At 40.7% G+C, this 27,114-nt stretch overlaps 1 protein-coding gene across 1 annotated transcript in view; it reads left to right on the forward strand.

The window, feature by feature from the left end:
* The window catches only part of mao (monoamine oxidase), a 52,647-nt gene that overhangs the window by 10,285 nt on the left and 15,248 nt on the right, over window positions 1-27,114 (forward strand). Inside the window, exons 2-6 of the mRNA XM_061723265.1 lie at window positions 10,341-10,435; window positions 11,987-12,124; window positions 24,881-24,985; window positions 25,075-25,166; window positions 26,520-26,661. Of these exons, the coding sequence (XP_061579249.1) occupies window positions 10,341-10,435; window positions 11,987-12,124; window positions 24,881-24,985; window positions 25,075-25,166; window positions 26,520-26,661 (572 nt within the window). The remainder of the gene's footprint in view (window positions 1-10,340; window positions 10,436-11,986; window positions 12,125-24,880; window positions 24,986-25,074; window positions 25,167-26,519; window positions 26,662-27,114) is intronic.

The raw sequence follows: 27,114 nt of genomic DNA on the forward strand, positions 1-27,114 counted from the left end.
TACTGACAAACAGGATGTGTTGTGGTGAAGATTTACACCAGCTTGGTCGGCCGGCTCAAGGATCTGCATCTGCTCGAAAACAACAAGGCAGCGAATCAGACAGGTTATTGAGTTTATTCACATAAAGAATCAATAAATCTGGTGATAGAAAGGAATCCAGGCTGCAAACCAACCTGAATATCCACCTCATGGGGCTCATCCAGGTTTCGATTTTTGTGCAGCAGGCACGCAGCCCTGCTGGCGTGGGGTTGCAAACCAGCACCTGCTCCGACGCGAGCCTCCAGTTCTGCAAGCGAGCTCCTAAAACTGTGCAGCTCCTCAAACACAGAAGCAGCCAGCTCATTTAAATAACGGCCAGAGCAGCTGTCCAGCAGCAGCTCGGATCAGCGCCCGGCGGGAGACAGCCAGACCTGTGGATGAGCAGGAAACTGTCATTTACCAGCAGCACGTGCACAGCTCCATCCTTTTCTCTGTTATTGATGGATGAGCGGCCAGATGAGTGGCAGCTGGATGGAAGAGTGAAATACACCATTACAGAATGCTAATTATTTATAGCTTTTTTTAGATAAGATTTCTACAACATTACGATTGAAGGGCAGGATCTCTTAACTAACTTTTAAAGGACCTTGAGATCAAATGAAGCGTAAAGGTTTTAGCATCATGGGGAGTTTGTTTGAGCTTCATGTCAGGATCAATAACACCACAGATGTCAAACATTCTAACCTCATAACAACAAGAAGTAATGAAATCAATATTATTCATTTATTGAGCTCTTTTATACTCTTGTTTACACACTGATTAATTTTGTCTCAGACGAAGGCTCAGATCTGTATTTAGAAATGATGAAGCTAAACGAAATAAAAACTTTATTTAATCATATTTCAGACAAGAAGCAAATTATTTGTAAAGTTTTTGAGCCTGTAAAGAAATTAATATGGGAATGACTTTGTAGTTTGGATTTGTTTCATGATAAATAAATACATTCCAGTGTAGCTGTTAACAAACTGTAAAAAAAAAATCTCTTTATATTATTATTATTATTATAATGATCTGCTTAAGTGTCAATAACACCATTGTTACAGCTGACACAGAAGAGAGAGCACCATAAACAGAAAGAGCTTATTGTTATCAGTTTAGTTAGTTTTTTCCACAGCCAGCTGTACCGAGCATGACTCTGCTGAGCAGACGGAGGTGTCACACTGGTTTATTTACCGTTTCTGAAATGAATGAAAACACAGAGCTGTGACTGTGTTCACTGTTTGTGAGATTTGTGACTTTGTGTCTAACCATGTGGAGTATTGGGAGAGATGGCAGAGATTCAGCCTGGCGACACACACACACGCGCACGCGCACGCACACACACACACACACACACACACACACACACACACACACACACACACACGCGCACGCACACACACACGCACACACACACACACACACACACACACACACACACACACACACACACACACACACACACGCGCACGCGCACGCACACACACACGCACACACACACACACACACACACACACACACACACACACACACACACACACACACACGTGCACACATGCAGTGTGTATGTACAGTTTGTTCCTGCCAAGTGGCTCCTTCTTAACAATTACTGTTGTCAAGGAAACTCTGTCTCCATCTCTTTTTCCAGCACAGAAGACAGAGGATGAAAAATGTGCTTCTGTGCGTGTGTGTTTGAGTGTGTGTGTTACTGTGTGTGTGTGTGTGTGTGTGCGTTTGTTGTGCACCCTCTGTACTGGTGTTTTTTAAACTTGCCTTTCAAGCTTTTTTACTTTTTTGTATTCTGCATGTTCGAAATAAAATCTTCAAATCAAAAATCAAATCAAGTCAAGCCCATCTCCTGCCCAGGGATGGATGGATGGATGGATGGATGGATGGATGGATGGATGGATGGATGGATGGATGGATGGATGGATGGATGGATGGATGGATGCATGGATGGATGGATGGATGGATGGATGGATGGATGGATGGATGGATGCATGGATGGATGGATGGATGCATTGATGGGTGGATGGATGTAGTGATGGATGGATGGATGTAGTGATGGATGGATGCATGGATGGATGGATGGATGGATGGATGGATGGATGGATGGATGGATGGATGGATGGATGGATGGATGGATGGATGGATGGATGGATGGATGGATGGATGCATGGATAGATGGATGGATGGATGCATGGATGGATGGATGGATGGATGGATGGATGGATGGATGGATGCATGGATGGATGGATGGATGGATGGATGGATGGATGGATGGATGGATGTAGTGATGGATGGATGCATGGATGGATGGATGGATGGATGGAGGGATGGATGCATGGATGGATGCCTGGATGGATGCATGGATGGATGGATGGATGGATGGATGGATGGATGGATGGATGGATGGAGGGATGGATGCATGGATGGATGGATGGATGGATGGATGGATGGTTGGATGCATTGATGGATGCCTGGATGGATGGATGGATGGATGGATGGATGGATGGATGGATGGATGGATGGATGGATGGATGGATGCATGGATGGATGGATGGATGGATGGATGGATGTCCAGTTGAAAAACTGGAGGTGCTGCAATCCTCCTCTATCCGGCCAGCGTTCCAGCCCCCCACCCCCCCATCCTTCCCACGCTGATAATAAAGTAAGAATAATAAAGGTGTGGGAAAAAAAAGTCTTATCATCGCTTAGAAACACAAGAAACACATATACAGTAGTCTTTACTTGTGGTGCAATGAGTAAAATATCCTTGTTTTTTTAGTGCGAGCGAATGAAAGGTCACTGATGAAAACGAGAAAAATGAGATTATAAGCAGCTCAGTGAACTTCATGTTCACCTTGACTTGATTTCTTGCTGCTAATTTTGCTCCACTTCTCTTCAGTCTCACTCTGCTTCTGTGCCCACTTTGATCGTTTCTCCGACTTTACGCACACAACACTTTATCAAACCTGCTGTTAAAATGGGACGGTCTCACGCATCGTCTCCTGCAGCGGCATAATGTTTGGCCACAGTTAACCTCACATAAATTTGCACGGATAAAGTCTGCACGTGGAACGATGCCCAGCTGTGCCTCGGATGAGGACGACCCCACTTCAAGGTGGCTGCATCTGCTTGATGAATCTCATCGTCTATTATCACCACCGATTATGTCTGGAGGTGCAGAAAGTCTCAGAGCTCAGAGAGGAGGGAGAAAGAGGAGGTGTTTTATCGATCCTTTAATCTTTCCACCAGCAATTCTCTGACCTTTTTCATCCTTTTGCAAAATCTGTGGAAAACTAACAGTCAAGTGGTGTAAAGGCTTTTGAAAAAGGCATGTCAGATGGATCGGTGGACCAAAAAAAAGAGAGCATTTTGGTACATCATGGCCTTTTTACTTTAACAAAGCATATTCAATTCCAATTAATTCAATTCTATTTTACTTATATAGCTTTTATTACAACACAAGTTATCTCTAGGATCTTTCCAGAAACCAGAACATGACCCCCGAGCAATTATTACGTAAACATAACATAAACAATGGCAGGTAAAAACTCCCCTTTAGGAGGGAAAAAACCTTAAGCAGGACCTGGATCATAATTCAATTTAATTCAATTCAATTTTATTTATATAGCGTCTATTACAACACAAGTTGTCTCTAGGATCTTTCCAGCGACCCAGAACATGAACCCCCGAGCAATTATTACCTAAACCTAACATAAACAACGGCAGGTAAAAAAAAAAAAGGGAGATAAACCTTAAGCCAAACAGTGGCAAGAAAAACTCCCCTTTAGGAGGGAAGAAACCTGGACCAGGACCTGGATCATAAGGGGGGAACCTCCTGCTGAAGACCAGCTGGGCAGAGCAGGAAAAGAGAAAACAGACAGAGAGAATGAAGAACAGAGAAAGGAGAGACACAGACACACTGTCAAAAGTACAGAATACAAGATATTAGTATTAATTATTGGTGAGCAGGTGAAGTAAGAGTAATTGGTAGATATTACTGATACATGGTTAGTTGGTGGACTACAGGATGACTATATAAACAGATACAGCAGACACTGAGGTGGTCGGAGGGGGGGACTGCAGGTCAGGATGTCAGTAGGTATGCAACAGACGCATGATGAGTCATAACTCAGTATTTCAACATGAGAAACCTTTGGTTGATATAATTGTTAAAAACCTGTGCAACAATTACTGCAGCAGACTATCAGCTCTCCATTTGCTGCTGCAGCACAAAAGGTCAACTCAATCAGCATCCTTCACAGCTAGCTCGAGCTGCATTTAAAGTGTGATGATGACGTGTGTGTGTGTGTGTGTGTGTGTGTGTGTGTGTGTGTGTGTGTGTGTGTGTGTGTGTGATGCCTTTTTCTCAGATCTGATAGATGCTTCATCCAATGTCCTGCAAATATCTTTTTTATTGTTTTGGTGCCTGCACTGAGCAAGAGGTCTTTCCAGTTGGTTTGATTTTGGTTTTCTGTTGCCGTTAACGTTTCATATGCATATACAACAATGCAACATTGTCTCTTTGTCGTGACTGACTCACTGCCGTATCAGCTGAATTTCAATCTGAGCTCCCGTCTGTCCTCCCCGCTAAAGTTCAGCTCGGTAACAGAGTCTTCAGTTCTGCAGGTCAGGGTGGAAAAATGGAGAAATAGAGGTCAATAGTAAAGAGGAGTTCGGTCAGATTTCTCTCAAGCAAGCACTCACACGGCTCTATTAGTTGCTTTTAGACAAAAGCTTCTTTCTGGTTGAAAACAAAAGGGAAACTGAAGCCTCAATTAGGGCAAACATGCTCTTTGATCAATGCATTATCCCAACAGGAAGCTGCTTTTTGTGTAGCTGTAGGCATAAACAGGAGACGCAAACAGATGCTCTTTGTTTTCAAAGACAGAGAGTGACCTTTTGAGCTGCACGCAGGTAATAGCATCAATTTAACTGCAGAAGATTTGTGAGCCTTCTCTGGTCAGGGCTAATGCTCTCTGCAAAGCCTGGTGAGCTGGGTGTGTTTGTACAGGGAGGGGGGGGCCCGGGGTGGGTAAAGCCGAACAAACTATGTTTAAACTTACGTAAGCCTCGGTAGTTTCAACAGGGCTTAGCGGGGCTTGGGCGGAGAGCGTTAAGGGGGTGAAGATGGCGAGGGAAGAAGGGAATTTAGGTCAAAGGACAGGGAAACATTTGCACAGATGTGGATGCCTGTGCAGCAGGGATGTGAGTGAGTCGCTGTCTGTCACAAGCTCCCTTCTGCTTTTCAGCTCTGCACGGATCAGGTTTGCTCAGCTGAAGACGCTACGTTTAAAGAAGTATGCAAGGCTTTTATTTCAGCTGCCTCCGTGTGCAGCAGTTCATCTTCCACTCTGTTTTGATCTCAGCAGGATTTATCCAAGAAAGAAACTCGGCATTAAAAGTCAGAGTCCTACGATAAGCCTTTAATGTCAGGTTTTACCGTCATAAAAACGAGTAATTCAGGCCGTGCTGACTGGCTGGGGGTCGGCCGAGGACAACGCTAAGCTGTGTGCAGGCTAGCAGAGTGTCAGCGAAACACGGCAGTAGGAATGGACGGTATTTTACGATTTCACGATATACCGTCAAAAAAATTCCCCATGGTAAGAATTTGTCATCTCACGGTAAAAATGATAAATTCCCGTTGATGATGTTTTTCTGTAAAGTCGGATTTATGGTCAACGTACGTGAAGGAAGGAAGGAAGGAAGGAAGGAAGGAAGGAAGGAAGGAAGGAAGGAAGGAAGGAAGGAAGGAAGGAAGGAAGGAAGGAAGGAAGGAAGGAAGGAAGGAAGGAAGGAAGGAAGGAAGGAAGGAAGGAAGGAAGGAAGGGAGGGAGGGAGGGAGGGAGGGAGGGGAGGAAGGGAGGAAGGAAGGAAGGAAGGAAGGAAATGAGAAAGAAAGAAAGATATATATGAGCCTGAAAGAAAGAAAAATATGAGCCTGAAAGAAAGAAAGAGAGAGAGAAAGAAAGAAAGAAAAAACGATACAAGGAAGGAAGGAAGGAAGGAAGGAAGGAAGGAAGGAAGGAAGGAAGGAAGGAAGGAAGGAAATGAGAAAGAAAGAAAGAAAGAAAGAAAGAAAGAAAGAAAGAAAGAAAGAAAGAAAGAAAGAAAGAAAGAAAGAAAGAAAGAAAGAAAGAAAGAAAGAAAGAAAGAAAGAAAGAAAGAAAGAAAGAAAGAAAGAAACGATAAATTCCCATTGATGACGTTTAGTAGCATTTAGTATCTTTTAGAGCAGTTTTTTGGGGGCTCCAAACCTGAATGTGGTGATAGATTTATAGTTAAAAAGGTGGAGTTGAATTGGTATTTTTTTATCGTCATTTTTATCGTTATCGGGATAAATGCCAGAAATTATTGTGATACATTTTTTAGTCCATACCGCCCATCCCTACACAGCAGTCACTTCTGATTTTGCCACTGTCATGACTGTTCCACTGACAGCTCCTCTGATTTTAATGAAGGAGCTGAGAGGTGGATGGATCTCATCAGGCCCTTCCTGGTCAGAGCTCACGTTGGCTGCAAGAGGTCTAAGCAAGCAACACGAGCGTTGTGTCCCTGTGAAGCGCTGCTAGTCCTCGTTTCAGCACTTGTGTAGGATGTCAGTTCCCTAACCCCCCTTTGATTCACTTTAGAGGTTGTTTTTTTGTCATTGTTGTGGTCTTGATTTCTGAACTCCTCTGTGATTTAAATAACTGAGTTTTACCAGTTACTTTGGGTTAATGTGACATCAGTTCTACCTCACGAGCAGGGCGTAACACTGCCTATTTGAGACACGGGGCTTCAAATGCACTTCAGAAAACCCGTTGGTGATGTCACTGGGGGTTGTTCAGTTCTTCTTATACAGTCTATGACTATGATGCATTCAAAAACTAATAAGAAAACTGAATTTCCAAATTCCAATTAGGAAAAGAGTGTAGAAATCCAACAAGATGCTGGATTTCCTAGTCGGGATATCAAACTCTGTGATTCCCAAACCTTTTCTGGTGGGTCTCCCTTTAGTTTATAAGAACCTTTTCTTAAATTCTTTTAGTATTGTTTTAAAATAAAATATAAACACCACTGGGCCACAACTCATAATTATTTGCATCCATGAATCTTTGTGGCACATTTTCTAAATGTCTTGCCAGTGAATCCTATAACTTAGCCTTTGTAGTTTGACAGTTAAGTCTAACAGGACACAGCTTTGATTTGATAGCTGAAGGAAGAGTTTTATCCAAGACAGCTGTTTATTTACTTAATTGTTTTTACTGTGACACTCAACATGAGCAGGACAGGCTAAGCTGCCCTGAGCCAAACTAGCTTATGTGTGGAAGATCTGCGTTTCATTTGCCTGGTGCATTATAAGAAAACCAGTGAACAGAATCAAATGTTAATACAAGCTTTATTATATCATGCACAATATTTTTCAAACCACATAGGTAGGAGAGAAATTCACACGGAGGTCATGGATCCAGTTGTATTTATACTAAAAAGGGAGGTGTTTTGTACATGAACCGCATCTGCCAAACATGTCAGCCGTTCAGCCGAATGTCCCTGTTTATTGATTCCTACTTGAGATGTCAACCCAGATAACGGATGAGACCCATCATTGTTAATACATCTGTTTCTCTTCATTGTCTTCACCTAATGAAACAGAAATGAGCTGAACTATTTTAACAGTCTAGTCATAAAACAGGAGATGACCCTGCAATGGAAAAAAACATCTGAAATATCTTAACATTCTAGTCATAAAAACAGGAGGTCACTCTGCATGAGAAACACCACCAGTGTAGAATCTTATAGAAAAACCCTTCACACCTTTAAACAATTTCATAAAATCCTAACATGTGTTATCTGCACTACAGGACTGTCTCAGAAAATTAGAATATTGTGATTTTCTGTAATGCAATTACAAAAACAAAAATGTCCTACATTCTGGATTCATTACAAATCAACTGAAATATTGCAAGCCTTTTATTATTTTAATATTGCTGATCATGGCTTATAGTTTAAGAAAACTCAAATATCCTATCTCAAAAAATTTGAATATTCTGGGAATCTTAATTTTAAGACGTAAGCCATAATCAGCAATATTAAAATAATAAAAGGCTTGCAATATTTCAGTGGATTTGTAATGAATTCAGAATGTATGACATTTTTGTTTTTTCACAATTTATTTATCACACTATTCAAATTTTCTGAGACAGTCCTGTACATTCCAATTTCTTGCTGCTTTTTTTTGCTCCTCCTGGTTTTTCTTTCATTTCTTACTGCCAGGTAGATAACTTCTAACTTCTCTTCATTTTGACAGAGCTCCTCAGCTTTGTTTACGTGAGGAGCAGAGCGAGCGAGGGGTACATGCCCTTTAGGCCGTTCCCCACCGGCCGACCACTGTCATTGTAAATTCTCCTCATTGTCACTGCTCTGTCGCGATTCAAAGTTGTCAGCCCTTGGGGGTCCCCTTCTGGCTCTGGGCCTTTAAGCGTTCATATGTTCATTCATTCATACCTGTCACCCCTGGCAACGGCTCTGCTCCCTCACTTTGGACTCTCGATGAAGGAGAGCAGTGGTCAGGTAGCTGACGTGTCCTTGGGCGAGACACCAAACCCCTGTCGTCTGTGATGCGCTCCTTGGTGCACGACTGCGTGCAAGCAAGGAAAAGTCCTGCATGGATCAATAGATCATAGATGAGAGCAGTGTGAATGACTGAATATTTCAAGGTGATGATACCTTTAAAGTATAAAAAAATCCAAATCCGACAGCACTCACTGTAAGTGCAAAACTTTTAATGCATAGTTCAATCACTGCACAGCAGCAGAGAATCGGACGCGTTTCAGCTTACAGCCGTCCTCAGCGATGAATGATTAACTGGGTGTCTCCCATTTAACAGAAGCCAGCTCACTCTGATCGACTCTAAATCAATCAGAATAAAAACCATACATCGATCATGGAATAAGAAGTACAATGGAAATATTTAAATACAATAGAGAAAATAGAAAACATGAGTCCATCATAGAAAGATAGTAAATTGATACAAATAGAAAAATATTTAAGTAGGCCACTTCTCAAAAAACATGTCACAAACCCAAGAATCCAAAAATAAAAAATACAAAATAATATGCATAGATCCATAGTGGCGTCAGTTCACAATCACCATCTACAGGAAGCACGACAACACACATTCCTCATTCATACCTTTTGGATGTTCTGTCTGTAAATAATGTATCCAATAGGCCTCTCGTTGGAGGAGTTTCCTATCTCTGTCCCCTCCCCTTAGAAGGGGCTCGACTACCTCAATTCCCATGAACCTCAGGCTGTAGACACCATGGCCAGCTGCATTAAAATGTCTTGCAATAGGTGATTTTTCATCCAGGTTTCTAATGTTACTTTTATGTTCTGCCGATTACCTTTAAAGTATCACCTTGAAGAAAGTTACCTACGTAAGGTCAGATGAGAATGAGGACCAAGTCTCAACCTGTGATTCACAGTGAAGGCAGCATGATTCAAGCTTGTCACTGCGTTTTTATTCAGAATTTTTAGGTAATATTTTCAATTTAAACTTATTTAAACTGAAACTTCATAATAAGCATATCAGATTTTAACATTTTCCAGAAGTATCCTGCCTTCCCTGCTAAGGCCATTTGGAGGGGACTGATTAAATTGAAATAGTTGTACAAATTGGGTAAAAGCAGTTGCAGAGCCAGAGCTGCTGGAACCCAGAAGAACCATCGACCCAATATCAGTTCTCAAATCATCTCTCGCTGCTAAACTGGAACCAATTCCTGCAGGCACTTTTATAATTATTGTGGAGGAAATGCAGGGGAAATATTGATGCTTGTGAAGCTCAAGTGTCAGCTATTTAGTTAACAGTGAGCGCTATTTTCTCACACCCTTTTATTAAATGACTGTGTGGAGCTTTTATATATTTTAAAAGGACTGACTGTCCGGTGCAGCTGAGCCGTGTGCTGCATGCTGCAGGAGCCTCATCGTCTCCATGTGTGCATGTCCAGGTTCCTGCATGTTGTGTCTGATTGAATCAAAGTTCTGACAGGGTTTGTCTGAAGTCGGTGTCTGAAATACAGACTGGTTGGGCTGCAACCAGTGCTCTGCTTCTCCTGGCGTGATCAGAAGGTCAGCAGCCTCTGATTTGCTGTGGAAGAGTTTCTGTCCACCTCTCAGGCCGGGAGGGATCTCACTCTCTCTCTCTCTCTGCCATCCTTTTCCACAGAAACTGAATAAAAGGATAATGTTTTAAGCTTTCATAATTCTAGATAGTACTCGTAAGTGCAATTTAAAATAGCATACTGTATATTTTATGTTTCTCTTTCTTTTTGCAGGTTTGAGTGCAGCAAAGCTGTTGAAATCCAGCGGGCTGAATCCCGTAGTGCTGGAGGCCAGGGATCGAGTCGGCGGTCGCACCTTCACTGTGCGGGTAAGACGAGGAACGGCAACATCAGGCTGCACTTGACACTGCAACAAACGCAGGAATGATGTGCCTTTATGTAGCAGCATTTCCACAAAAGTTAGTTATACTTGCAAATACAGTTTTAAAGTAACATGCATCTAACCTTATTATTATTATTATTATTATTATTATTATTATTATTATTATTATTATTATTATTATTATTATTATTATTATTATTATTAATAATAATAAATAAAAGTTACCCTGATTTTAATGTAATAAGAGCTTTGCATTAGAAAAAGTACTGCATTGATAAACAGCGGTTTGTGCTGGCAACCTGTCATTTAACCAAAACAGATGCAGTAACCAATGTCTTATTCCTGAAACTACCAAGCCAAAAGGTGACTGTGGCGTTAAATCCATCATCATCTTATAAAACGGTCTTAAAGGACCACTTAAGTCTTTGATGACGCCTAGTTGAAGAGAATCAACACCATAAATCAAGGCCATTTGGTCACGTCTAGCTTCAGAAACATTATTTCCCCCAAGAATATATTTGACTGACAGGACCTGAATATACTGCATGAGCACATTTGTCTTTTGGTAGATTTCTATTCTTCCTCCAAAGAGTTCATGGGGGTCAGATAAGTGAAAGTGAAAGTGAAGTGCACGATTTTAAGCCGGATCTACTCTCCCATTATCAGTGACCTTGGTGAAAAGTGAAAGCAGCTCAGGATGGAAAGAATGAATCTGTTAAAAGCTTAGTAGAGCCGTGCCATAATCAGTTCTGCAGGTGTTCCACAATATATAAGATAAGATAAGATAAGATAAGATAGTCCTTTATTACTCCCTCAATGGGGAAACTCACGTGCTAGCAGCAGTACACTTAACACACGCACGCACGCACACACACACACACACACACACACACACACACACACACACACACACACACACACACACACACACACACACACACACACACACACATACATGCAGGGAAGGGGGTAAAAAAGTAAAGGATATATATAATTATGAGATATGGACAATATATACATTGCGGTGGAGATAAAAAATAGTGCGAAGGTAAAAAAAACTAAAACTTATTAGCGTGTTTATACTTCTTTTCTAAAATGAATACAATTATTCACAGAATGTAGTTTTTACACTTTGACCCACATGTGTAACAAAAAAATAGGAACTGAAGAAATTCAGTTCCTATTTTTTAGTTTTTTTGTCAAAGTGTAAAAACCTGCTGTAGATTTTCTTCCTGTGGTGCTATAATATTCCTGCAGCTTTCCCTTTTTGGATGTTTTACCGCCAAAACAGAGGACAAATGCTGTACATTAATAGTGAAGTCAGTCCAATTGATCAAAGGAGTAAAAAGCAGGTCAGGGCCCAGGAACGGAGCCCTGTGGTACTCTACATTAAGTTTTTTCTGAAAAACAAGAGTAGAGATCAGTTTTTTTGCAGTTGTCTTGAAACAACAGAACATTGGTGTTGAAAAAATGTATTTCCTTTCGGTTAGTTTTTTAGTTTAGTTTTGTTTGAATGAACTTCTGTTTTGTTTTCCAGAACAAGGAGACAAAGTGGGTTGATATAGGCGGGGCATATGTCGGACCAACTCAGAATCGCATCTTGCGTTTGGCGAAGGAGTACGGCATCCAGACCTACAAAGTCAACGAGGAAGAGAGCCTGCTGCATTACGTCAATGTGAGTGGAAGTTGTTTTTTTTTCTTGTAGTGAATTGTGGATTTTTTTTACTTTTGCTTTTACTCCAAGCTTGGGATCATGTCACGTCTGTGCAGGCTGACCCACATGTCTTATCCCTGCATGCTCCAGACATCAGCTTAGGTTCTGCCTCATATAAAAGCTTTCCAGAGGAAAGTGCAAGCTGCAAGCCTGTCCTATTATCTCACAAACAGGAAATCCATGTCTACTTGAATTGTGTAACATCCTTTTAAAGCCCATAATAGGAAGCATGTATATACTGATCAGCTACATATCATCTGCCATGAGCTTCTTCTTTGTGCGTGTGAAATCTCATGCTCTTTTGATTTTGTTGAAAGAATGGCGTTATGATTGTGAAAGGATGGTTGTTGTTTGTTTTTTTTAATCATCAGAAAGTTCCTCATTCCATTTTACCAAATTAAAGCCAGAACCTGTGTGGTGACGCAAGTGTGGTTCAAATTAAACCACAATGAGACATTCATATCTATAAATTAAAAAGCCATATAAGAACTCTACTCGAATTCAAGATGTGATATATCACAGTTAGAGGCTCGTGGTAAAACTACGTAAACATAACCAGCGCGGTTGCAAAGATGATCTTGGTTGTGATAAATTAAATTTAAAGATCTTTCCATATCAATTTGTAGCTGACCTGTGAAAGATTTTCGTGTTGGTTTGTCTGGTACATCATAAGAAAACCAGTGGACAGAATCAAATGTTAATACAAGTTTTTATTATATCATGCACAATATTTTCCGGGCAGAGGTGCACTTTTCTCAAACCACAAAGGTAGGAGGGAAATGCACACAGTGATTATCAATCCAGTCATATTTATACTAAAAAAGGAGGTGTTTTGTACGTGAACCCCATCGGTGGAGCCGCGGGGAAAGACACCCAAACATGTCACACCTTCAGCCGTATATCTCTGTTGATTGCTTCCTACTTGAGGTGTCAACCCAGAAAAGATCTAAGACAACTAAAACTTTAAGAAAAACAGGATGGGACCCATCAGTTTTAAAACATCTGTTTCTCTTCGTTGTCTCCACCTAATGAAGAGAAAACAGCAAAACTATCTTAACAGGTGATCCTGCACTGAGAGCAACCAGTGTAGAATCTTATAGAAAAACCCTTCAAACCTTTAAACAATTTCATAAAATCCTAACACCTGTAATGCAACATTTACATTTACATCCACTGTCAACACTTTGCATTGACACTTTATACTTTATATTTTTACTTATACCACTACAGTCACTCTGTTGTAGATTTTTTTGTTTTGTTTTGACATTCGTATATTTATATATTTTTTGCACATAAGGAGACATGCCCTGTTCATTTTTATTCTATTTTATTTCTTGTTCTATTTGAGATTTTCAACGTCTTGCTGCTCAGTTGTCCTGCAATTGCCCCTCGGGGATGAATAAAGTTTTCTGAATCTGAATCTGAATCTGAATCTGAATGCCGAATGCCGAATACTGAATACTGAATACTGAATACTGAATACTGAATACTGAATACTGCCTGCACATGTGCACGGGTCTGTTATATTTCTCACATTTATTCATCAGAATTATAGAGGGTCTAGAACAAAATTGATCTAAAAATGAAATTGATATTTTCTGTCTACAAGGACAGAAGCTCAAACTTCTGCAGGAACAAGGACTGTAGTCCATGTCTAGGACATGTCTAACTGGGAAAAGCTAAATGAAATGGATGGGTGACCGAACCCTGGAGGTTTGATGACGAACTGGCAATTAAAAAGAATCAAAAAGAAAATGTAAAAGATTGAGGAATCAACCAATGAAATACAGTTCTGGAGCAATTGGGAAATGAAATAAGAACACGTGGAAAACTAAGAGGCAGAAAGTAAAAGTTAAACTAAGAAACAGAACATTTAAAAATAATGAGTATTTGTTTCTTCACAACTCTTTTTGGGTGAAATCACAGCTTTTCAGTCCAAATGAGCTCTAGATTTTAATGGGACCATTTTTTAAAAACAGTTTCACTGGAATCAGATGTTCACAGATGCGAAGAATATCTATATAATTCTATATAATAATTCTCAGTGTTCAATGAAATTACTAGATTACTGATGTCTTTCCTCCTTTTCACTGTCAGTTTGCTGGTCTTAATTTTTCTCACATTGTTTCTGCATTTTTACTTCTGATTCTCAGATAACATGTTCCATATTTTAATGTGTTGTTTCTTGTTGTCCGTATGAAGTTTTGTTGGGTGTATTTTAAGTGCTGGTGACGACCAGAGGATTTTTTTTGGTAATTATTTGGTCTTGATACATGTGACAGGAGAACTGAGAATGGCTTCACATGTTTCCCGTGGCTTCCACCGTGTGTATCAAGCAGGCGATCGCCCTCTCGTCTCTGTGCTATCAGTGACTGGAGATGCTAATCTTCGCCTGGGGGATTTCTGTAATTCAGTTTCTTTTTTTTCTCCCTGAGAGCTTGAAAGGCAAATGAAGAGATAGTGAGGCCATTTTTCTTTGTTCTTCTTATTCTTTGCTTCATATCTCATTAGTGCGGGTGCAACACTGTTCTTAGCAAAGTTGTGTTCCCCCACCTGATTTGATTTGCCTTTGCTGCCATTAACCCGTGTTAGCCCCATTTCTTTAATCACTGGACCGGACTGAACCTGACTGGACTGGAGGAGTCTGTCTGGTTGGGTTTTCTCCCCATATGCTGTTTCAGTCATGACTTTAGTGGACTTTGAACTTCTGGATTCAGACGTGGGCAAACACACTTTCCCTGTTTTATCTGGAAACTTTATGGTGTTGAAGCCTCAGTGCACTCACACGGGTAGACTTTAAGATAACAGATGTATTCGGTTGTTGTGTTAGCCACATCTGTTGAATTTAAACTCAGTTAACCATAATAGAGGCTATATAGTATATAGTGGTTGTAATTGGTATTCATTAATGATTTACCACTGCTTCTTTACCACCCTGTCAGGGATCTTTGTCTGTAGTCATGTTGTCACTGAACTCTCATGAAGGTGGACGTGTTCAACAGGAGCTGCTGCTTAGTGACTGTTGAAGCCAAAATGTTACTGGAAGTAACAACAAGTTACTCTCCCTCGTATGAATCCATCTAAAAATACAGCAGAGAATAAGTGTCACGTTACTGTGACAGAAAACAGAGTTCAGAGAAACCAGCAGCATGTGCAGCGATGTCCTCTAACAACTCGTCTGATCATGTGTTCTTGGACAGCTCCACACATACGAGCAGATAATCCTACGACATGTAGGAGAGAGTATCTTTACATAAGCGCTAACCACGGCTCTGCAGTGGTTAAAGAGTTGATGTTGCACTGTTCCAGGGTTGCATTGATTTTCTTTTGGCTGGCTCGACTGGCGTTGATCCATCTTACACAGATTATGTACTGAGAAATGGAGATTTCTTTCCAGCCATCATGTGTATACATTTGAGATATCAGATTTTCTGTCAGTTTATGCACCGTGGCACGGTAAGCCAGTAACGTTTTTTCCACTGAGGCTACAGAGTTAGCGTGGCCAGCGATACCCATTCACCCTCTTCCACTGGTAAACAACACACCGAACCAATCGCAGCAAGGCGCTGGTGGGATTTTTGTGAAGACCCGTAACTGGGGCTTCAAAGAGCCACTACTCAAAACCACTGAGATAGGTTCTGAATTACTAATAACAACTTAGAACAGCACTTTTTTACTGAAAAACCAACATCCACCAATGGTCCTAGGTCACTGCACACACCATTTTTGGATGTTTTTGTTGATACTTGTTTAATGCCATGGACACAACCAGCTGATCCCAATGCAGGAATCAGCACAGAACAGATGTTTAAACATCTGATCTCAGCTTTATGTCCATGAAATGTTTCTTTTTGGCTGTCTTTTTGTCAAATAGATAATAAAATGTGAAAACGTCCAGTGTCGATGATGAGGTTTCATGTGCTTAACTCAATATGAATGGATGATTTTTATTATGATCACACACACACACACACACACACACACACACACACACACACACACACACACACACACACACAAATCGGATTAAACCAGGTGATACTGACACGACTCTTTCATAAAAACAGGTGTTAAGCATCTATAGGATGAAATGCAATCAAACTTGAATTTGATTCACTCCCACATGTACAACATTTACTGTCAGATTCTCCTTTAGACCCTTTTTCTGAGAGTCTCTCTAATGTTTCTTTCCATTATTTTCATTTGGCTCAGCAGTCGTGGCCCAAACTGGAATGAACTTTGCTTATAAGAACCGATTCTATTGAATCACTTCTTTCAGCCAGCTGGAGGAACACCAAGTCCTCCTGGGTTTTTTAAAGAGTCTCAAGAGATGTGTGTTTGTTGAAGAACCATTGGAAACTTTCTTCCTTTGTGAGAAGCTGTGATTAGTAAAAGGCTCACATCATGTGCAACCTTTTTTTCCTTTCTTTAACTCTTGTAAACATAGTCACTAGGAGGTCCTGAAATTTGTCTCCTCTTGAAACACTTTGTTTAAGAGCTGGCCCCATCTCTTCAACATCACATACATAGACCACTGCATTCTGGTCAGTTATTGGTCATGTTGCATAAGGGTCAATGACGTGACGCCTATATTTTCTGAAAAACAGATTTTCTTCAATTCAAAAAAGGTTTAAATGGATAGAAAAAATACCATATATATGACCTAACTATCCCACATATGGACTCACTTGAATTTTACAAAAAAATACTAGTAATTTGGGATTTTGTTGTTGTTTTTAAGCGTCAAAATATAATGTGGTGCGACCGTCCGACAACGACTCTTGTTTTGAAAACTTTTTTGAAATCGCTCTAAATGTATTTAAATCAATCTTCTGCCCTATCTGGCATGATTTCAGAACTGTCTTGTAGTCCTGTATAAGATTGCAACACATTTGTATTTATATTTCCATCATAATATACAAACAAAGTTTGACTGATGATGTCCATTTCATGAAATATCATGTGGTGCGACCATTAAAAAAAACAACCATTTCTGTATAATACTGAAAACTTTAAAAAGATGTTAAGGAAATTAATTTATTTTAATATGAATCATGGTTGCACCACATGACTTTAAATTATGTGTACACAACATTCTTTTTTTTTTTATATATATATTTTTATTGATTTTTATCAAAATGAAACAGACATTAAACAACAAACAAGTGCTCTCTGCAATCACAAAGGTATCAAAACAGGAAGGAAAGTACACAACATTCTTAATGTTTGAACTACTGCAATAGATATTTTTTTTAAATTATTTTTAAAATTGACCTGTTGAAAATCCTTATTCGTCATTGACCCATAAATTGCCTTAAAACTCTGTTTCCCTACATGCTTCCTCTTTTGTCACTTTAATAGCGACTATCCTGCAGGGAAGCATGGTTTCATGGGTGCCAGCAGCACTGCTGCTCTACTGACCTACTTCAGCACTGCTATGAAATGTCACCAGTGTGACACTGGGCTCGGAGGGCAGTCCGTCGCCGACAGGCTGTTGTTGTGAAGCGTCACGTGGCGCCTGAATGCATCCTCTCTCCAGTCTGAGGGGAGGCTGCCTTGTGAACGTGTCTCCTTGGCTACTATCTCCGTAAGATCCGCTGGAAGACTCGCGTGTGCACGGCACCCGTAGCATCCCGGCTGGTTTCCATGGCAGCATGCCTCCATCAAAAGCTGCTTACCATTATCTCCATCGGTCTCTGAGTGTGTGCATCTTTTTCCTTCGCTTGTGCATGCAGATGTGAGAGGTGATGAGTTGCATGTGCGTCTCCCAGAGCTGACTGTAAACATTATAAAAATCTGCAGAGGTTTACACTGACGGGTTAATGCAGGTGATGCATTCGACATCCCAAAGGCTTGAACGAAGGCCGGTAGTTTCAGCTTCCATCTAGGAAGCAGCATCGGTTTGAATTGACTGGTTTCGAGCTTATCGGCAACTCATCCACCCTCCCATCACTAACGTGGGTCATTAGAGTGTTTGGTCCACTTGTTGACCTGGTTTTGGTCACATGAATGAAGGTGGTTGTCCTACTACATCTGTGCACTCCTCACTGTACTGCACAACCGTTTCATATCACGTCCATTTTTATAATTCATACAAGAAAAGGTTAAAAAGCTAACCAGCTGAAGGTTCTTTGAGCTAAGGCCGTATCAAATTCTTGGTTCTGCACTATGTCCAGTATGGTTTTCCGTATCTGGGGTGCTGCCTCTGGGATGGCAGACCGTGGTGCTGATCCGCTTTTTCAGTGACTGTTTCGGTGACTGTTTTTCAGTTACAGGGGACTCACACTCCTGAGCTTCCCTGGTAGGTCCATGCAGGGATGCTGTAGAAGAGATCCAGCTGATGGTGGGAGGAAGATTGCAGGGTCTCTCCTGACCGTGGAATACTGGACCAGAACCTATCATATACCCTCACATGCTTTCTGGACTCTGAGGCCCCGTTTACACGTAGCAAAAACATTGGCGTTTTCATGCGTTTTGGCTGTTCGTTTACACGAAAATGAAGCTCAAACTCACCAAAAACGATAATTTCTGAAAACTCTGGCCAAAGTGGAGATTTTCAAAAACTCTGTCTTCACATTTGCTTGTAAACAGAGAGAAACGGACATTTAGGCTTCAGAACATTACATTATATGACAGAAACGTCACCACACTGTGAAAAACTCAAAATCTTAACAAGAATATTTGTCTCATTTCTAGTTAAAATGTTTCATTTTTAGTCAAAAAAATCTCATTACACTTAAAACAAGACTCATCACTGGAAGAAAGTGAAAATTTACTTGAAACAGGTGAAAATTGTCAAATAACAAGTTATTTATCTGGTGATGACTCTTGTTTTAAGTGTAATGAGATTTTTTGACTAAAAATGAGACATTTTAACTAGAAATAAGACAAATATTCCTGGTAAGATTTTGAGTTTTTGCAGTGCAGTGTCATGTGTGCGACCTGTGTTTACAATTTGTTTGGCCACCGTCAATATTTTCTTGTATTTTACCTGTTTTATATTCTAAAGTCACACTTAAAAGTAACTCCACTTCTCTGTCACTCTTGTTCATCTTGAAAGTAACTGGAAGTTACTCGTGTCATTTGTTGATGTTTTTTTCCAGGATTCTGATTGGCTAGCATGACTTTATCTTCTCGTTACACTGCCCCCTGTAGGTTTGGCTGCTCATAACACCTTAACAGCGTATTTATGCAGGTTTGTGTAAATTATGGTATTTTTCAAAACGTAGAGGGGGAAATATCAGTTTTTGTAAATACCTATGGTTATGTGTAAACGTGGCCTGAGAATCCATTACACCATTTTGCTCGGTCTGTTGTTTGGGCGGGCTCCAAGAGTTGCTGTTGCTGCAGCCCAGTCAGCAGAAGTTTGGTCCAGTTTACATGCAATAAGTCGGATTTGTTCTGGGTGAAAGTTGGCAGCTCTTTCTCTCTGATTTTGGTGAAAAATAACTTTTCAGTGTAACTGTTGGCCTTCAGCCACAGGAACCTTTTTCAACCATTTCTGGTTGAAAAACAAATATAGGGCGCAAAACACGGACAAAGTGGACCATCTGTGTCAGGAACTTTCCAGGACATTTAAAGACGGTGTGACACCTGAGCATGAAGTGACAGAGATGCGATCCAGCACCTTCTAGCCTGAGACTGTTGTTCTCCATCAGAAAAGGGTGGACTTCTCCTCCTGAGTTGGGGCTGAGCTGCAGTCTCAAGTGGGGAGTTTTAGCCCCTCAGGGTCCTGGCTGCGGGTGGGGACGACTGAAAAGAGAGATTACGGAGCAGATTGGTGTGGCATCTGCAGTATGGGACTCTGTATCAGTCTGTTGTGGTGAAGAGAGCGTTAACAGTCGGCTGATGTTCCCACCCTCAACTAGGGTCATGAACTCTGGAGACTGAGAGACAAACGCAGAACGACTGACGTTAGTTTCCTCCGTGGGTGGCTGAACTCGGCCTCAGAGGAAGGGTGAGAGTTCATCTAGGAGGAACCTGGAGGAGAACCAGACTTGAGATGGTTCAGGCCTCTGGTAGCTTCCCGGACGTCTCCCTGCAGAGGTTCTTCAGCCCCTAAAACACGCTGGAGAGATGACATCTGTCAGCTGACCTGCGAGTGCTTGGTATTCCCCCAGAGACGTTTTTATCAGCCTGATAACACAAGTTAATTTTTAATATGCTCAGCGTATAAATCACTTTATGTACAGAAGTTAATGACTATTACGATATTAATGACTAACATCAAGTTCCTCTGTCACCGTCCTGACATTGTTGTGAAATACTGTTTTTGATTGTAAAATATACTTATACGTTGCCATAGTTACTCTAAACATGACACTTTTCCCGCCCCTGTTGCACCTGTCCGTGATGCTCACCTGGATGTGGCTGTAAGATGTTAGCATCATTCCCTTCATTACACTGCAAAAACTCAAAATCTTACCAGGAATATTGGTCTTATTTCTAGTTAAAATGTCTCATTTTTAGTCAAAAAGTCTTATTACACTTAAAACAAGAGTCATTACCAGAAAAATAACTTATTTGACAATTTTCACTTGTTGCAAGCAAATTTTCACTTGAAATAAGTAGAAAAATCTGCCAGCTGGACAAGATTTATCTTCTCATTACAAGCAAAAAAATCTTGTTCCACTTGTTTTTTTCCAGTGATGAGTCTTGTTTTAAGTGTAATTAGATTTTTTTTACTAGAAATTAGACATTTTAACTAGAAATAAGACAAATATTCTTGTTAAGACTTTGAGTTTTTGCAGTGTAGCAGCTCAACCCATTACCTTTCATTCACCTCATGGACTTTCATGCACATGTTGCTGTTGTGGGAATTACGACACTGTTTTGACTCTTAAGTAGCTTTGGATTAACTTCCAAAGAATAAACACACTCAGCATGAAAAAGTTTCTTGTGGTAACCTTAACTTTGCAAAGGAGGCAGGAGGATATTTACATCCATGTCAGCCATGCGAGCCTGTCTGCGTCTCTCCCCAGGACAAACGCCGGAGTAACAGTAAACCAGCATGTCTTCCCAGCCTTGGCGTAATTAGGGGTAGCTTTCTAGCAAGCCGTGAAGCTAATCAGCTTTTCTGTAGCAGATTGTAATCCAAAAGGCCAGAGCTGGTTTCCCTTATCAGCAAACTGGTGCCTAAACAGGCGCTGCAGCCCTGCAGCACTGGATTTATTAATGAGCCATCGCTATCAGAGATGGACAAATACACTCGCCTGCTTATCACAGATTAAGAAAGCGAGCAGGGGATCGTCCCCTTGCTCTCGTAACACTGTGGATGACGTGCAAGTTTGCACGTTCGCAGAGGAAACGAACTTTGAAGCGGGACGCGTTTTAAAGTGTCCTTCCCCGGAGGAGGTTTGTGGAGCCGCTGAACTTCAGAGCGCTCACATTTCAGTAGTTAATTTTAGATTATATGCTCAAAGTACTGTATTTTTTTTATTTTATTTTTTTCTATTAAACAAAACCCATCTAGCCAGGTCATGTCAGAATATAAAACATTAAATATCAGTAATGAGCTCAAACAGTTCCCAGCAGTGAAACAATGGGACACTGTTGATACAGATGCTTGAGGTCAAGACTGCAGCGTCTTTCCTCAAGTCTGACACTGCTCCTTTCTCAGTACTTAACAAACCTTTTCTTTATTCCTTTTTACCTTGAAAAACAAAAGATGTGTGGATCAGGGAGTGATCTAATGTACCAGGGGTCGGCAACCCAAAATGTTGGAAGAGCCATATTGGACCAAAAACACAAAAAACAAATATGTCTGGAGCCGCAAAAAATGAAAAGTCTTGTATCAGCCTTAGAATGAAGGCAACACATGCTGCATGTATCTATATTAGTAATAACTGGGGGAAGATTGTTTTTTTCGTTATGCACTTAGAGAAAAAAGTCGAAATGTCGAGAAAAAAGTCGTAATGTCGAGAAAAAAGTAAACATTTCGTGAAAAAAGTCAACATTTCGTGAAAAAAGTCAACATTTCGTGAAAAAAGTCAATGTTGAGAAAAAAAGTCAAAATGTCGAGATTAATGTTGAAGTACAATTGTGAGAAAAAAGTCGAAATGTCGAGGAAAAAGTCAAAATGTTGAGAAAAAAGTAAAACATTTCGAGATTAAAAAGGAAAGGAAAAAGGAAGGAAAAAAAGAAGAAAAAAGAAGAAAAAAGAGAAAAAAAGGAAAAAAATGGTCAAACATTTTTGAAAAAGCTCCAGGAGCCACTAGGGCGGCGCTATAGAGCCGCATGCGGCTCTGGATTGCCGACCCCTGTACTGTACCATAACCAGAAACTAGGGACTCTAGATAGTGCACCCCTTGCATTGCTATAAATGTTATCATATACTGTATCAATTTCTAAGTAATTTCAGAGCTTTTCTGCACTTTGTAAGCACATAAATGTTGAGATCCACCAATGACATCTTTTCTGATTTGTAGTTTTTCTTAAATATCTTGTTCAGAACCATCACCGGGAACGGCCCTCTGTAGCTTATTTTTACTCTTCAGGCCCAATAGATTGCTATCTTTGGGTATTCTGTGCTCAAAGTGAAAAAGCGTCCAGATCAGAGACGTTCCTCCCGGTGATATCACAGCGTGAGAGTGATGCAAGAACCGGGACATGAAGGCATCACTTCATTCAGACGGTCTTTGTCTCCTTTAGTGAGTGTTACGTGAGGTTTTTAGAGAGACCTGCTGAACGCTGATAACGTCACGCCAGAGGCGCGTGGTCGCGTTACTGCCCATGCATGATCAGCTGTACACAGATATCTACAACCATAAAACTAATGGTAACTAAAGTTCACCTCCAGAAACAACCGTCTTGTGAGACATAATCAGAAAATCAGGCTATATATGAATAAATTATTAAACCTTGTTATTAAAAGAAGATGACAGCGCTGATCTCTTTTAACCTCTTTCTTATTTACAATCAGAGCTGTGGTTGAGCAACAGTGCAATAGTGCTTTTAAACCATGTTTTTATTACTGAGATCAATGACTGAAGGAATGTTGAGTCACTCTGACGAAGCAAACCAGAGGTCATCCAGGAGCTGCAGCTTTTATCCAGCAGAGCTGTTGGAGCCCTGCAGATTTGTTATTATTATTATTATTATGGACTACTTTTTCATTGTGCAGCAAAATCCACAAGATCTAGAAAACATGAACCTTGATCATAGTGCCAAAAAAAGGAAATGACTTGGAGCCCAAACGTTGAGGTGACGCAGCATGAGGTGCTGGTGAGAACAAGTCCACCATCCTGCAGTCAGACTGTACCAGCCTTCCTACGCAGTCGTTTTCCGTTCTGAATTCCTCTGTACATTTGTCTGTTTTAATGACGTAAAGATTATACCGCTATTCCCACATTTCCCTGTAAACTTGTTGTCAGGATCTTCCCCGTTCCGATGGTGCAGGTACGGATGAGAACGGTTCCTGGTGCACGCTGGCTCAGCTTCCCAGCTGTGCACGTCTCCGTGATCCTTAAAGCCTTAAATCAAAGGCAGCTCCTGAAGGAAAAAAAAGAAGTTAAGAAAAGTCGCTTTTGATTCGAGCCTTTGAAGCCTCCAGTTGTGTACTTTGTGTGCTGTATGAACAAGCAGCATCATGTGACTTTTCTCTTTTTTTTTTTAAGACTACAGGACTGTCTCAGAAAATTAGAATATTGTGATAAAGTTCTTTATTTTCTGTAATGCAATTAAAAAAAAAAAAAAAAAATGTCATACATTCTGGATTCATTACAAATCAACTGAAATATTGCAAGCCTTTTATTATTTTAATATTGCTGATTATGGCTTACAGTTTAAGATTAAGATTCCCAGAATATTCACATTTTTTTAGATAGGATATTTGAGTTTTCTTAAGCTGTAAGCCATGATCAACAATATTAAAATAATAAAAGGCTTGTAATATTTCAGTTGATTTGTAATGAATCCCGAATGTATGACATTTTTGTTTTTGTAATTGCATTACAGAAAATCATAATATTCTAATTTTCTGAGACAGTCCTGTACATTTAAGAACATTTTCATTGGACGACTACACATAATCCTCCACTCCGTGTGGGATGAGAGCGACGCAGGAGGAACCTCTATGGCATTTTGAATCACTTAAACTAAACATTTATGCCCACTTTTTTAAAAGCTTACGCATTTACATTTAGCCTCAACGGTACGGTAAATGATCCTACATGATTTCTAACCAAAATACCCACCATCCACTGCTCCTATTGTGAGTACACTGCAAGTTCTCTGTTTTGTTTTAAATTTCAACGGATTTGACGAGAGAAATTACCTAGCCTAGCTTTAATGACGTGTCTGTGACATGCTTTGGTCAAAATAGCACATAAATATGGAATAAAAGCCTCTTTTTCAGACATGTTCTTGCATCTCTGTTCATGACAGCTGGTTTAAAGGGACCTGATCTCCACTTCACCCCCCTGGCTCTGTGGGGTGTACCCTCTTTTAAATGTTGCTCTGTAATAATGGATGGACATATGTTACATTTTAGTACTAAAGCAACTGTAAGACACAGTCTTACCTTAAAATAAAGACCCAGTGGTAAATCATTTACATAAATGCTCAGAAATATTAGCCGTAGGTCTGACAGTTTAAATCTAATTACCTAAGAGGATGTCATTTTAACGTGGGAAAGTTGACTTGTCATTTCAGATATAATTCAATCATCAAAGCCATGTTTAGAAGATGGTTGTAATTACTTTTTTAATGCCTCAACAGGGGAAGTCACACACATTCAAAGGCTCCTTTCCTCCCATCTGGAACCCCTTCGTCTTGTTGGACTACAACAACCTTTTCAGGACGATCGATGAGATGGGCATGGAGGTAAAGTGAGACTGGTTTTTGTGTCGTTCCTCTGCTCCTCCTGTATGTCTCTCTATTTTTGTCGTTCATTACGTTTTCCTGTATTTCAGATTCCCAAAGAGGCGCCGTGGAGAGCTCCCCATGCTGAGGAGTGGGACAGGATGAGCATGCAGCAGTTCTTGGAAAGAACCTGCTGGACCAGGTAACGCACAGTCATGTGATTAAATCAGGACACACTGTAATAACTACCATTGTACATATCAGGGCATGATTTAAAACCATTTGACCATTCGAGATTGTACTTCAACATTAATCTCGACATTTCGACTTTTTTCTCGACATTTCGACTTTTTTCTCGAAGTGCATAATGGAAAAAAAAAAATCTTCCCCCAGTTATAACTAATATAGCTACAGTACATGCAGCATGTGTTGCCTTCATTCTAAGGCTTATACAAGACTTTTCATTTTTTGTGGCTCCAGACATACAGTATTTGTTTTTTGTGTTTTTGGTTTAATATGGCTCTTTCAACATTTTGGGTTGCCGAGCCCTGCACAAGTGGAAGGACATACCACATCGTTGCAGTCGGGTTGGGGCCTGCACTTAAATGACCCCTGCAGCGCCCCGATTCTTTGATTTTTCAACCGTTGTGCTGTCGATCAGGAGCTGATGAGCTTCTGGTCATTTTCCTGTTGCAGGACCCAAGAGAGAAACATCTAAGGAACATTTTTACAAGATGTCAAGGTCTCTTGCTTGCAAAACCAATCCCAAATCAGCACACTTCCACCACTGTGCTTCACAGTTGGTAAGACATCTACATATGGTATTGGTAAAAAATATCCACTATTGTCCCTTCTGGCCAGAAGCCCATTGGTTTGGTTTTCCTTCTTAAAAACGGAGGCTTTCTCCTGCCAGCCCTTTCTCAGGGATACGGGAATAAGAGGAGCTGAAGATCAAATCAGAGGAGCTGGCAGGAGGCATGAGCATGACAAACAGCCTGGCAGGGGAAATAAGAAAGACAGGATAACCCACTCGCTCACCTGAAGAGACACAGGTGTGAACAATGAGAGAAAGGAAAAACTCGGACACGAACGAAGGCCAGGCACTTTCAAAATAAAACATTGGACGAGACAAAAGCATCAAAGAAAACACAAGAACAAAACTCATGACGTCCTTCCAGTCAAGTCAGACTTATTCAGTCTTTAACTAATTGTTCTATCAGGATCTTTAATATTTCACATGTTAACTGAGCCTTGTGGTCTGAGATGAAGCTCCTGATTTTTTATTTTTTTTACTTTCACTGAACAATGCATGGATCTGAACTTCCTAGGATGTCCGCTGAATCACAGCGCATAAATCATTGCATCCACTTTCCTGTTGGCAAGGGATAAAAGTAATGACCAGGAGCCTGAAAATCCCCTTGACGCGATTATTTTGCTGCAGTTCATTATTGTAACCAGCTCTAATCTTCATCAGGAAAATACAGTAAATAACAACCACAGACGCTCAGTGTTGTCGGGTAACGGTGTCTCTCTTTCCATGCGATCCCTCCCCCAGCACCGTTCGCCGCTTCGCCACGCTGTTCGTCAACGTGAACGTGACATCGGAGCCCCATGAGGTGTCGGCTCTGTGGTTCCTCTGGTACGTGAAACAATGTGGAGGAATCATGAGGATCTTTTCAACCACTAATGGGGGACAGGTAGGTCTCAGCGGGCCTGGCGTCTTGCTTTTCTGACCGCTAATCTTGAAACTGTTCAACCAAAAGACAGAATCAACTTCTTGATTGCTTCTGGCTCTAAAGGTCTGGTAACAGAGACCTCTCAGTGTCATGAGTTTTCCAGGAAATCTCACCACAAAGGGTTCACTGAGGGACAGAAGCCAGATCACAGGAAGGGTGCCAAGAAGTCGACTTAGATTTTTTCATCCCTCAGAGAAAACTTCAGTTGTCCGTAACAGGACTCTGCATCAGTTAAAGATCTCAAATTACCCTCAGAACCTCTGCTGTTGTCTGCTCCTCATCAAATCCCTGACAAAAGATGCTGTTTTCTCTCTTTCTGCTGCCGTACTGTCCAAAGCTGAGTGACCCTGTTGCCATGGCTACTGAGGAGTGGGATTGTGTTGCTGTAAACATATAACACTTTCACCAGCTCCT

This window comes from Cololabis saira, chromosome 6 (assembly GCF_033807715.1).
Source record: "Cololabis saira isolate AMF1-May2022 chromosome 6, fColSai1.1, whole genome shotgun sequence".
Lineage (NCBI taxonomy): Eukaryota > Metazoa > Chordata > Actinopteri > Beloniformes > Belonidae > Cololabis > Cololabis saira.